Source organism: Mizuhopecten yessoensis, unplaced genomic scaffold (assembly GCF_002113885.1).
Source record: "Mizuhopecten yessoensis strain PY_sf001 unplaced genomic scaffold, ASM211388v2 scaffold2091, whole genome shotgun sequence".
NCBI lineage: Eukaryota > Metazoa > Mollusca > Bivalvia > Pectinida > Pectinidae > Mizuhopecten > Mizuhopecten yessoensis.
The window spans coordinates 670,414-682,548 of record NW_018404373.1 but is presented as its reverse complement, the minus strand read 5'-3'; the positions used below and the strand labels follow the sequence as shown (position 1 = coordinate 682,548).

General features: G+C 37.4%; 1 protein-coding gene across 1 annotated transcript in view; it reads right to left on the bottom strand.

The window, feature by feature from the left end:
* Positions 1-5,241: 5,241 nt before the first annotated feature.
* The window catches only part of LOC110445156, a 33,523-nt gene continuing 26,629 nt past the window's right edge, over positions 5,242-12,135 (bottom strand). Inside the window, exons 14-15 of the mRNA XM_021489597.1 lie at positions 11,324-11,421; positions 5,242-6,637 (exon numbers count right to left, since the gene is read on the bottom strand). Coding sequence (XP_021345272.1) covers positions 5,507-6,637; positions 11,324-11,421 — 1,229 coding nt within the window. The 3' untranslated portion in view covers positions 5,242-5,506. The remainder of the gene's footprint in view (positions 6,638-11,323; positions 11,422-12,135) is intronic.

The window sequence follows — 12,135 nt, the reverse complement described above, 5'->3', positions numbered from 1 at the left end:
AATATCAGTACCCTGGGCCTTTTGGTTATTGAGAAGAAGTTGTTTGAAGATTTTAACATATTTCAACCCCTGTGACCTTGAAAGTTGGTCAAGGTCATTTATTTGAACAAACTTGGTAGCCCTTCATCCCAGCATGCTACAGGCCCAATATCAGTACACTGGGCCTTTTGGTTTTTCAGAAGAAGTTGTTTGAAGATTTTAAAGACATCTGACATCAGTGACCTTGAAAGTGGGTCAAGGTCATTCATTTGATTAAACTTGGTAGCCCTTCATCCCAGCATGCTACAGGCCCAATATCAGTACCCTGGGCCTTTTGGTTATTGTGAAGTAGATGTTTGAAGATTTTAACATATTTGACCCCTGTGACCTTGAAAGTGGGTTAAGGTCATTTATTTGAACAAACTTTGTAGCCCTTGATCCAAGCATGCTACTGGCCAAATATCATCTTCCTAGGCCTTTTGGTTACCGAAAAGAAGTTGTTTAAAGCAAAAAGTTGACGCCGGACAGACAGCGACGGACGACAGACGACGGACGACAGACGACGGACGGACGGACGGAAGGACGGAAGACGGGTGCTGCACCATAACATAAGCTCACTTGAGCTAATAATATACAGATATAAACCCCTTAAAATGATAAAAAAAATAATGTGTCCTATATAAGTTTTCAGTTTGTGGTACATCCTCCCGCCATTATTTTTTTTTTTTTTTTATTCTTTCAGTCATCAAAATACTTTTTCTAAAGAGGTATTGAAGTTAATAAAACTCATAGCTAACAGAATTACTTTTCGACCAAGGATATCTACAACATATGGACCATCAGGCCCCAGCATGTTACAAGAAACAACCTTAAGCCTAACCCTAACCCTAACATTTCTGTTCATAAAATTCTCTTTTTCATCATTTTTTCATTCAAAGTGCATTTTGAGGAATGACATAATAAATATTTAAATGTTAATAGAGATGTTTTTGCGAAAATATCTTACGTCATTTGTGTACATTGGAGCTTTCCAGGTCAATAAAAAATATCCTCCCTTAAGGTGGCTCCACACATCGTCATCAGCGTCCATTTTCGTGACGTACTTCCGGAAAAAAGTACAGCTCGGACTCAATTTTTATTGTTCCGAACAATGTCACACACAAAAAAAACCGGAAAATATTAAAATTGACGAAAATTCAACTTTTTGGTATTTTTTCGAAAAAAGTCCCCAAACTATCGGAATGTTAAGATTTTCATAAAATCAACTCTACATAGTTGCATAACCATTATATGAAAGTTTCAACGAATTTGGCTGGTTAATTGCAAAAGTGTGGAGCCACCTTAAGAGTAATATGTGAAACATTTGTTTTTATGCTTTCACTCATTTAAAAAATGGCTCAGATGCTTAAAATGTTAAAAAATAAAAACACTTGGGTACTTGTGCTTTTAGACCTTAGTGGGTATAGATACATGTATTTACATATATTGTTTGAAATTGAACAGGGACAAATGTGACTTATTGTTTTAGAAAAAAAAAAGCATTTCTTCAAAAATACCTTACAGCTTTTTGGGACATGTAAACATACACTTTTTATTTTTAGTGATATTTGATCAATTTAAATACATGAATCTTGTAAAAAAAAGAAGCCATTTGGATTGATATGTCTCACCTTTGCCCCGCTTTGACCATCAATGCACATGTCAAGTTTGGTTGGTGTAGCCACTTAAAGTTAATTATAAGAGAACTAACTTAAACGCAAAACTGAATGTTGATAGAGATGCTGACAAAGTCAATGGACCAAGAAAGGCCGCATCCAGCATTTGATGCATGGAATGAGATGTACTACCTAATGTATTATAGACAAAAATCGTGTAATATATGTGTCCAATGAAGATTTCCCATGGGAATATGATATGATGTAAACTTAAGCTATTTATTATAAACCTTATCAAAAATGTATAAAAAAAAACAAATATAAAGAGTGTAATGTTGATTATTTGTACATCATTATGAGACATATGTACATTAACGAAAAATGATCCAATGAACTTGAAAAAAAACCACTACTTTTCTCCAGAAAAATATGTACCGGGTATGCAAAACATACCATCGGAACTGTGAGGTCGCAGGAGGGAAGGAGCACAGACATTTAACAACAGTCATAATGACTGTAAATTCTAGCTGTGAAACAGTTACTTTGTCTTGCTGTTAATAAACCCGTCATATAATTTGTCTGCATATAACCCTGTATAACCTATAATCTGTATATTAATAGAAATTTAATATTGTTTGGCCTCGGATTTCAGTTGACTCTTTACATTTAGAAACATTAGAAGACAAATACTTCTAGCATACTTATGTATGAACACTCAACTACTAGCACACTATTGAAGTTTAAGAGCTGAGCATATTGAGGAATTTGCGCACCCACTAAATATGCAGTAGAAAACAATACACAGGAATTTTGACTGGCAAAATAATATTTTAGCGCAATATCTAAAGGACAGAAAGCGCCAAAATAAGACTTCTGCTAAACTGTGTACTTTAACAGTGATATTTTCACTGGATTTTAGAGAGTCAAAACACATGGCAAATAAACCTGTACTTTCAGCTGCAAGAGTAAAAATTCATATTGGGAACTAAAATAACTTACTCTCATGGGTCTACTGAAAGCTCTGCCAGCATAACGTCATACATTATTGTAATAAAAACAATAGAAATGGTATATCAAAATGACAGATATGACATCAAGATGGCAAACACCAAAGACTTGGGTGGTCGGGTGGTGCAGTGGATAGCGCACTTGCCTTTCACCGCGATTCCCCGGTCGGACGTCAAAAGGTATGGGGTTACCTGCCCGACCACGTGGGTTTTCTCTGGTACTCTGGTTTCCTCCCACATTAAGACCCCCTGCGCACTTAAAACAGGGCCAACAAGAGTTAGCAATATAAGTTGAAATAACTTGTTTCATAATTGTTGTAAAAAAATAAAGTTTACATTCATATATCTCAAAGACTTGATAGCCACAGAAAAATGTTTACATGATAATTCCCTCACATTCCTGGTATAGCGATAAACTTGTATCATCTTAATTTCTTATGACTCATTCCAAAAATATTTTTAAAACTTGGAAATATAAAATTATTAAAGATTCTGTATGTACATGTCTGGTTTCAAATACAGATGTGATAGACTATATGTCTACTTTTACATCAAAATGATGCTTGTCAATAATTTCATATCAGCATAATGCAGGAACACAAATATAATTTCTTTCAGGGTGTGCTTGATGTTGATAAAACAACATATCGTATTTGGAGTGTTTTTTTGGAATATTCAAATATTCAACAGAATTAAAACAAGCAAATTCGTTGAATTTATATCCTCCTCTTGCAGGACATATTGTAGGTAAACATTATTGAGGTTAGGTTTAAACATGAGAGTATCGTGCTGTTGAGACATAATTTATAGCTTGAAACTTGAAGAAAAAAACCCACCTTATACCTTATTAATTATCCGTAAATATGCACAAATCACATCGGTTGGCAAACTTAGCATGAGTTGGATGTGCATAAGGAATTTGGTGGAAACATCTTAACAATATCTACAGCAACAAGTACTAATTGTAATGGGAGATCATCACAGATGTCCCCCAAACTGCCCCCATAGTCGCAAAGATGCATCAGAAAAGGATCGCATTGCCATAGTACACCTACAATGTACTAAATTTTGAATTTGCAGTCCCCTTATACCCCTCTATAACGATTTTCATCAAAATCGAACAATATCTGAATTTCCACCAATCAGAAGCCTCCGTGTGGTTGCTATGGTAACGAAACTAATGCGGTTTTATTCGCAGTCCTCTAATATCCTTATATACAAATTTTCATCAAAATCTAACAATATCTAAATGTCGACCAATCAGAAGCCTCCGTGTGGTAGCTATTGCAATGAAACCAAAAACTGATTTTCATCAAAATCGAACCAAGTTTGAAGAAAATCGGTTAACATTTGTTATAGTTATTTGACAGAAACAAATCCCAGTAGTGGACATCGAACTTGGCCGAGCCCTTAAGGCATTTAACCCTGTGACCAAGTTTGAAGAAAATCGGTTAATATTTGTTGTAGTTATTGCACTGAAACGAAGCGTGACAAACAGACAGACAGATGGACAGACAGACCCATATTAATATCCCCCGTTTCGGTGAAAGCGGGGGATAAAAAATGAACAAAAGGAATTTTTAAAATCACTTACATGGTGTTGTTTTCTTTCAATTTCTCAATTTTTAACATATTAACTATGTGACAATTAAGATTTGTCAAAGTAATCCTTTACCAACTTCGATAGCATACACCTTTACAGCCTATGGTCGAAATTTATCATCCCATGCCTCAATTCTGTAAAACTATAATTTTTTGACTCAAGATCATTTATTTGAAGAAACTTCATAGGCCTTTACTAAAGGAATACTATTGTAACTATGAACTTCATTATTCTGTAATATTTGAATAAATATCATGGCAATTCACTTCAATTTCTTGAAAACAAGCCATTCAGATTGATATGTCTTGCCTGTGCTCTGCTTCGACCATCAATGCACATGTCAAGTTTGGTTAGTCCAGGACTTATAGTTTCAGAGAAAGTAACTTAAATGCGAAAACTTAATGTTGATGGAGATGGTGACAAAGTCAATGGACCATGAAAAGTAGGTCGCATCCAGCATTTTAGGACTGGTAATTTAGTAGAAGTTATTTTAAGTTTAAATACACTTTACCCCAGTGACCTTGAAAGTGCATGCGAGTCATGACATTTATTTTAACAAACATAACATTCCTATGCAAAACATTATGACCTTAAACTACATAAAAGCTTTTGACAGCTTGAAAGAGGGTCAAGATTACTTATATGAATAAATCTGATTGCACTCTACAATACGATGCTATAGGCCATACTTTATCCCTCTGATGGTTCCATAGATTAAGTTACAGGGAAAGTTGACAACAGAAGCCAGAAGCAGGATGATGTACCATTACATAAGCTACCGGGCATTTCACGGCAGCCGAGCTAAAATGTACAAGTCATTCGGATTGCTATGTCTCACCTATGCCTTGCTTTGACCATCAATGCATATATCTGAGAAACTAATTTAAACGCAAAAACTTAATGTTGATGGAGATGCTGACAAAGTCAATGGACCATGAAAGGTAGGCCCCATCCAGCATTTGATGCATAGGTTGGGATGTACTACCTAAGATGCATCTATGGTCCATGTTTGGTTGCTCTAGCACTTATACTTTCAGTGAAAATAACTTTAAAGCAAAAACTTAATGTTGACGGCGCCGCAGCCGTCGCCGGATAATTAGTCTTGCTTCCACTGCGTGGCGGCAAGACAAAAATTATCCTATGACTTTCACTTTGTGGCTGAGACATGTTCACTTGTTTCCTTCATTGTTGGATGGATAAAGATCAGTTGGAATTCTTTTGAAAAGTTTTATGTTGATAGAAAGGAAACTGTAAGAGCAAACTTAGAAAGCCAGCAAAAGACTGCCGAAGTCCTTATCCATATGAGCAATGAAGTCCTCCTTTCTGCAGTGATGCAGTCGGATTGGCAATGTCACGTTTAAATAAAACATATTCCAACTGCTGCATATACCATTATGAAGGCACGATTGCTGGGCAGTCAATAATCTGTCAAGGATTATGTCATACTCGGACACAGTGTTTGCAGCCTCTATATCAGAGGTGAACGTGGATTGCAGCTGTATCATCAGACGGCATCCTAACTTCTTGGTCGCTTTGATCAGCAGTGGTGATGAGACTGATATGGTTTCAAAGAAATGTAAAATGAACATGGGCTCATTAGCAAATGTTTCACTCAACTCTCGAAGGAACACATCAAACTGGTTCCCTTTGGCCAACTTTTCGTTTCCTTGATTTGCTGCTGCTTTAAAAAACCATTTCACGGGCTCAACACACTCATCCTTCTCAAACGTCAAAATGTCTTTCATCCTGATCTGTTCTCTGATCTTGTAAAAGGCCTGTTGCAACAGATGAAACACAATCCGACAGAACATGGAACCAGAAAGACTTGGAGGTCCTACCATTTCATGTCTTGATTGAGCAATCCACAACAAAGCTTTAGGTGTGAAGCACTTGTAATTCCACTTCACCTTCTCCAACGCTTTCTGTCTGAGGGTTTCTGTGTTTAGGATTTGCAGGACATAACAACTGTTTGGTTTGTGACTAATGTCTGCTCGTTCAATGTGATCAAACACAAGCTGAAAATGAGCATCTGGTGGTGGGGTTTGTGCATCTGCCACAAATTTTTGCATAATATCCAGAAATTTTTGCAATTCTGCTTCACTGAAATAGGTGGAAACTGAAGACCATTGTTCGAGCAAATGATACGTCACCTTTCCAGGCTCTTGCAGGGCTATCATACCCAGCATATCGGCAATGTTTTTCATCTGTGACTTGAAGCAATCCCAATCCTGCTTTAAACTTTGCTTCACAAGGCAGAGAACAAATCGAATGGGATATGAGGATACATCCAGATCATCCTTGCCCCATCGGTCAGTGAACACATGAGCTTCAAAGGCGTCGTATGCAATCCTTGCAAAAATGCCATCTTGGAGGTGGGAAAAATGATCTATCAACTGAAAGATAGGAGGATATATCAGATGTGGTATAAACATAAAAGTGAAATTCTCTTAAGTCAAAACATAACTGTAATTCCTATCAATAAATCTTAGGATTGCGGGTAGTACTTACGTAACTTGTTATCGTTATCATGCCTATTACTATCTCCCTTCAAAAAGAGTTCTAATCCAAGAACGTATAAAATATGTTTTATGAATGTTTATATAGAATAAGTTGATTGCAAGTCTCATATGTAAGTTATTTAAAATAAAAATGCCCCACCTTAGGGTACAGAATTTAGGGCAAAAACCAAAAGCTTGCTGAGGTATTGGATCCTAAATTATGCACCCAAGGGTGGGACATTACTATCCTACATAACTGACATATGATAAGAGTTATTTTCTTCCATTGCTTACCAATTTAAAATTTGAAAGCGAGGTGTAGCTGCCATCTTGTGGCCAAATATCAACTTCTTCAATACTGAACCAATTTCAAAATTATCTATAACACTAGAAAGAGTGTGTCACAATTTAGTTTAAACTCACAGAATACATACAAGTATCAAATCATAAATTTAGATAAAATACTTGAATTGGAAAATAAAATTGAGCAAAAACAAGAGGCCCCAGAGAGCCTGTATCACTCAACGGATATTTAAACAATCATGGGAAAATGTTCTCAATAAATGTATTTTTGCAAATATTTCCACATATTGCATCTCCTTGATTTAAGAATGTTTCAGACTTCATAATTGAGATCACCTAATCTGTACTGAAGGAAGATTTTGTTTCTTGTTACCTCTATTGAGGAATTATAATTAGAAAGAAGTCATTTAAAGATTTTTTTTACACATTTGACCCATGTGACCTTTAAAAGAAGGTAAGGTCATTCACTGGAGGAAACGCTATACTATTCTATTTATTTGGGAAAAATTAATAGCACTCCATGTCAGGTGCCTTCTGGCCAACTATCATTGCCCTGGGTCCCCTGGTTATTCAGAATGAGTTGTTAAAAGGTTTTAACACATTTGACCCCGGTGACCTTCATCATAGGTCAAGGTCATTCGTTTGAGGAATCTTCATAGCACTACATGCCAAGTACCTACTGGCTAAGTATCATCAGTCTGGCAAAATATCATAACCCTAGGTCAGCCAGTTTTTAAGAAGAGCTTGTTCAAAGAAAAAGTTGATGGACAATAGATGGACACACCATACCATAAGCTCATAGGAACTTAATGCCAGGTGAGCTAAAAATTAAAACGACGTCAACATCATTTCTTTGTTTTTACAGTGAGTATGATGTCATGCTCATGTAAGATAGATTTATCTTACATGACTTTCTATCATGGTTAAAAAAAAATTGGCTTTGTAAGAATTAATAGAATCTTCCACTACCTTGAGGGTGTAACAGAGAAATCTCTAACCTGAGGGGTGATGTTTTTTGAGGGCTAGACAACCAAATAAATTACCCAGAGGGTTGGAGATTTCTCTGTTACACCCTTAAGGTAGGGGATGATTATTTTTCTTCCATCCTATGATTTCAGTCACAACTCTGCCGACAGTAGTGTAAACAAAAACACATGTGGGGTATGAATATCGTCATTCACTTTTGATGACGTGCCAACTACCGGTGACACATTTTATGACGGAGGCTATCTCCCCCTAGGGGGTGACAAGCTGATCTTTTCTGGCTTAAATGGGAGACACACATGTGAAGGGTGGGAGACAATACAATCTTCTACTGTGAGGTTGTGACTGGAAAATCTCCAACCCTCGTTATTGTCTTACCTGCCGAGGTTTAGACAATCAAGTAATCACACTGAGGGTCGAAAATATCCCTGTCACACACCCACAAGGTAGGGGATGATTATTATATTCCTATCCTATAATTTCAGTCACAGTTTCACTGATATTAAAATCTGGCAAGTTTTATTTGCAATATTCAACTCTCTCGTCAAAAGTTGATTGTGACATCATAATTTGTTTCCCTGATGTCATCATATTGGTTCTTTCTGTCTGCCATCTGTCAAACCCTGGGGGATAATAAAGAAATCCTACCCTAGGGGATAACAGAAAAATCTTGAAAAGGTAAAAGGGGACAATTCTGTGAGGTGGGAGACTATTTATTTGGTGACACTTATGAAAGCTACGAAACTACATACATTTATATATTGAAATTACCAAGCATTTGATGAAAGACCAGCCTTGAAAATAAGCCTTGCTATGTCAGGTAGGAGCCATATTTTTCTGTCCACCCAAAATCTATCACCTCTTGATACTGAATGAAATGGTGGTGTGCGGAATTGTTCTTCTTTTTAAAGTAATAACGAACTTCCCAATACCAATCCTATAAATTCCGAACCACCGAACCCATTTTCTGCCGGAACCATTAAAATATTATCCAAATCCTCCATGAAATGGTCTTACCTCAGTTACACTTACATAAGGTCCGACCAGTGAACCATGAAATGGTCTTACCTCAGTTACCCTTACATAAGGTCCGACCAGTGAACCATGAAATGGTCTTACCTCAGTTACCCTTACATAAGGTCCGACCAGTGAACCATGAAATCAACACCTGTGCCAGGAGTTGTTGAAGGCATTCGGGCACATGCTGATAATTTTACGAAAACAAGAGCCATACTGAAAGGGTCGTTAGCAATTTACAGTGTATTATCAAAACGGCCAAGTTGATACCAAGCCAAATCATCGCACCAGCTAGATCTTAAAACTTTATCAAATGGAGGTAGAAAACCACAGTTTTGCAACTAATTTGCATGAGGCCTCGTAGAGGTTATTCTTACATCAAATACAAATACACACATGAAAGGGGAGCTGTTGCAGAATGTTGTTGTAATGGGTAATGTTGTTAAGCTTATAAGACATACATTAATTGTTCAATCAAGTTTACTATTATTTGCCACCACTAGTACAAGGTGTAGTGACAGACCGATGGTGAGGTCACTTTCGAGTCTGGTTAAGCATGGATTTATTTTCATCTGAAATCAAGTACATATACTCTTTACATGTTTGTAATCAATTTTATCAGATAATTTTTGTTTTTATTTACTTTTGCATAAGTTAGTTCTACTCAATGACCCCACACACCCTAGCATTCATCAACAAGACAACGTGTGAACAAAATCTATCACAAGCTGCCTAGTTCCTGTATTGTACAAAATCTATCGCAAGCTGCCTAGTTCCTGTACTGTACAAAATCTAACGCAAGCTGCATAGTGCCTGTACTGTATAAAATCGATCGCAAGCTGCATAGCTCCTGTACTGTACAAAATATATCGCAAGCTGCCTAGTTCCAGTACTGTACAAAATCTCTCGCAAGCTGCATAGCTCCTGTACTGTACAAAATATATCGCAAGCTGCCTAGATCCTGGACTGCGCAAAATCTATCGCAAGCTCCATAGTTCCTGCACTGTGCAAAATCTATCGCAAGCTTCCTAGTTCCTGTATTGTACAAAATCTATCCCAAGCTGCCTAGTTCTTGTACTGTACAAAATATATCGCAAGCTGCCTAGTTCCAGTACTGTACAAAATCTCTCGCAAGCTGCATAGCTCCTGTACTGTACAAAATCTCTCGCAAGCTGCATAGCTCCTGTACTGTACAAAATCTAACGCAAGCTGCCTAGTTCGTGTACTGCGCAAAATCTATCGCAAGCTGCATAGCTCCTGTACTGTACAAAATCTCTCGCAAGCTGCATAGCTCCTGTACTGTACAAAATCTATCCCAAGCTGCCTAGTTCTTGTACTGTACAAAATATATCGCAAGCTGCCTAGTTACTGTACTGCGCAAAATCTATCGCAAGCTCCATAGTTCCTGCACTGTACAAAATCTATAGCAAGCTGCCTAGTTCTTGTACTGTACAAAATCTAACGCAAGCTGCCTAGTTCCAGTAGTGTACAAAAACTATCACAAGCTGCCTAGTTCCTGCACTGTACAAAATCTAACGCAAGCTGCATAGTGCCTGTACTGTATAAAATCTATCGCAAGCTTCCTAGTTCCTGTACTGGACAAAATCTATCGCACGCTGCATAGTTCCTGCACTGTGCAAAATCTATCGCAAGCTGTATAGTTCCTGTACTGTGCTAAATCTATCGCAAGCTGTATAGTTCCTGTACTGTACAAAATATATCGCAAGCTGCCTAGTTCTTGTACTGTACAAAATATATCGCAAGCTGCCTAGTTACTGTACTGCGCAAAATCTATCGCAAGCTGTATAGTTCCTGTACTGTTCAAAATCTATCACAAGCTTCCTAGTTCCTGTATTGTACAAAATCTATCCCAAGCTGCCTAGTTCTTGTACTGTACAAAATCTATCGCAAGCTGCCTAGTTCCTGTACTGTGCAAAATCTATCGCAAGCTGCCTAGTTCCTGTACTGCGCAAAATCTATCGCAAGCTGCATAGTTCCTGTACTGTACAAAATCTATTACAAGCTGCATAGTTCCTGTACTGTACAAAATCTATCGCAAGCTGCATAGTTCCTGCACTGTACAAAATCTATCACAAGCTGCATAGTTCCTGTACTGTACAAAATCTATTACAAGCCGCATAGTTCCTTTACTGTACAAAATCTATCGCAAGCTGCATAGTTCCTGTACTGTACAAAATGACATCGGAAAAGCATCCGGATCCCGGTCAACTACATCCAATTCACCCTATATAATAATCATCAAGTTGACATATTTACCTTCTCAGCTTGTACATGAGAGTTTTCACAGAAGAACACTTTGTAAGCTGTACAAAGGATGACGGACCAATGTTCTTCGTGAAACTCGGCAAAGATTTCTAGGAGGAGAAAAAAACAAGATCTATAATCTGTTACATATTTTATACAAGGTTGTGTGACCACTTTCCTGATAAAGACACTGTACACACACAAATCCTGCGAAATTGGAAAACAAGAGACCCAGAGGGCCTGTATTACTCAACTGAAACTATTTAAACCCCCTATTGCACATCTACTTTTCACAGTGTATCACCTTATCAAATTTTAAAAAAGGTTAGTCTTTCAGATTCTGAGACAATCTCCAGAAAGGAAAGTGTGGACAGACAAACAGAGAGACAGATGGACAAACAGACACAGTGATTACTATAGAGTATCCATATCTCTGAGGTGGAGCCCTAAAAAGAAACAAGAGGCCCAAGAGGGCCTGTATCGCTCACCTGAATATTTAAGCAGTCATAGCAAAATATTCTCATTATATTGTACTAAAAGATTTCCCTCGCAAACTTTGTTGGCTCCATCTGTTGAAACTACCAGCAAAATATCATTATAAGATTCTATGCTTTTTGATTCTTCTTCTATTCCAAAAAGCTACCAGCCAAATCTTATGAATCCATTCCTTTTAGTTCTCAAGAACAAATCCATTAAAATGTTGTTGACCTCTGTGACCTCTAAAGTAGGTTGAGGTCATTTTCATTCGCAAACTTTGGTGAGCTCTATCCCAGGAAGCCACCTGCCAAATATTAAGATTTTATAACTTCCAGTTCTTCAGAAGA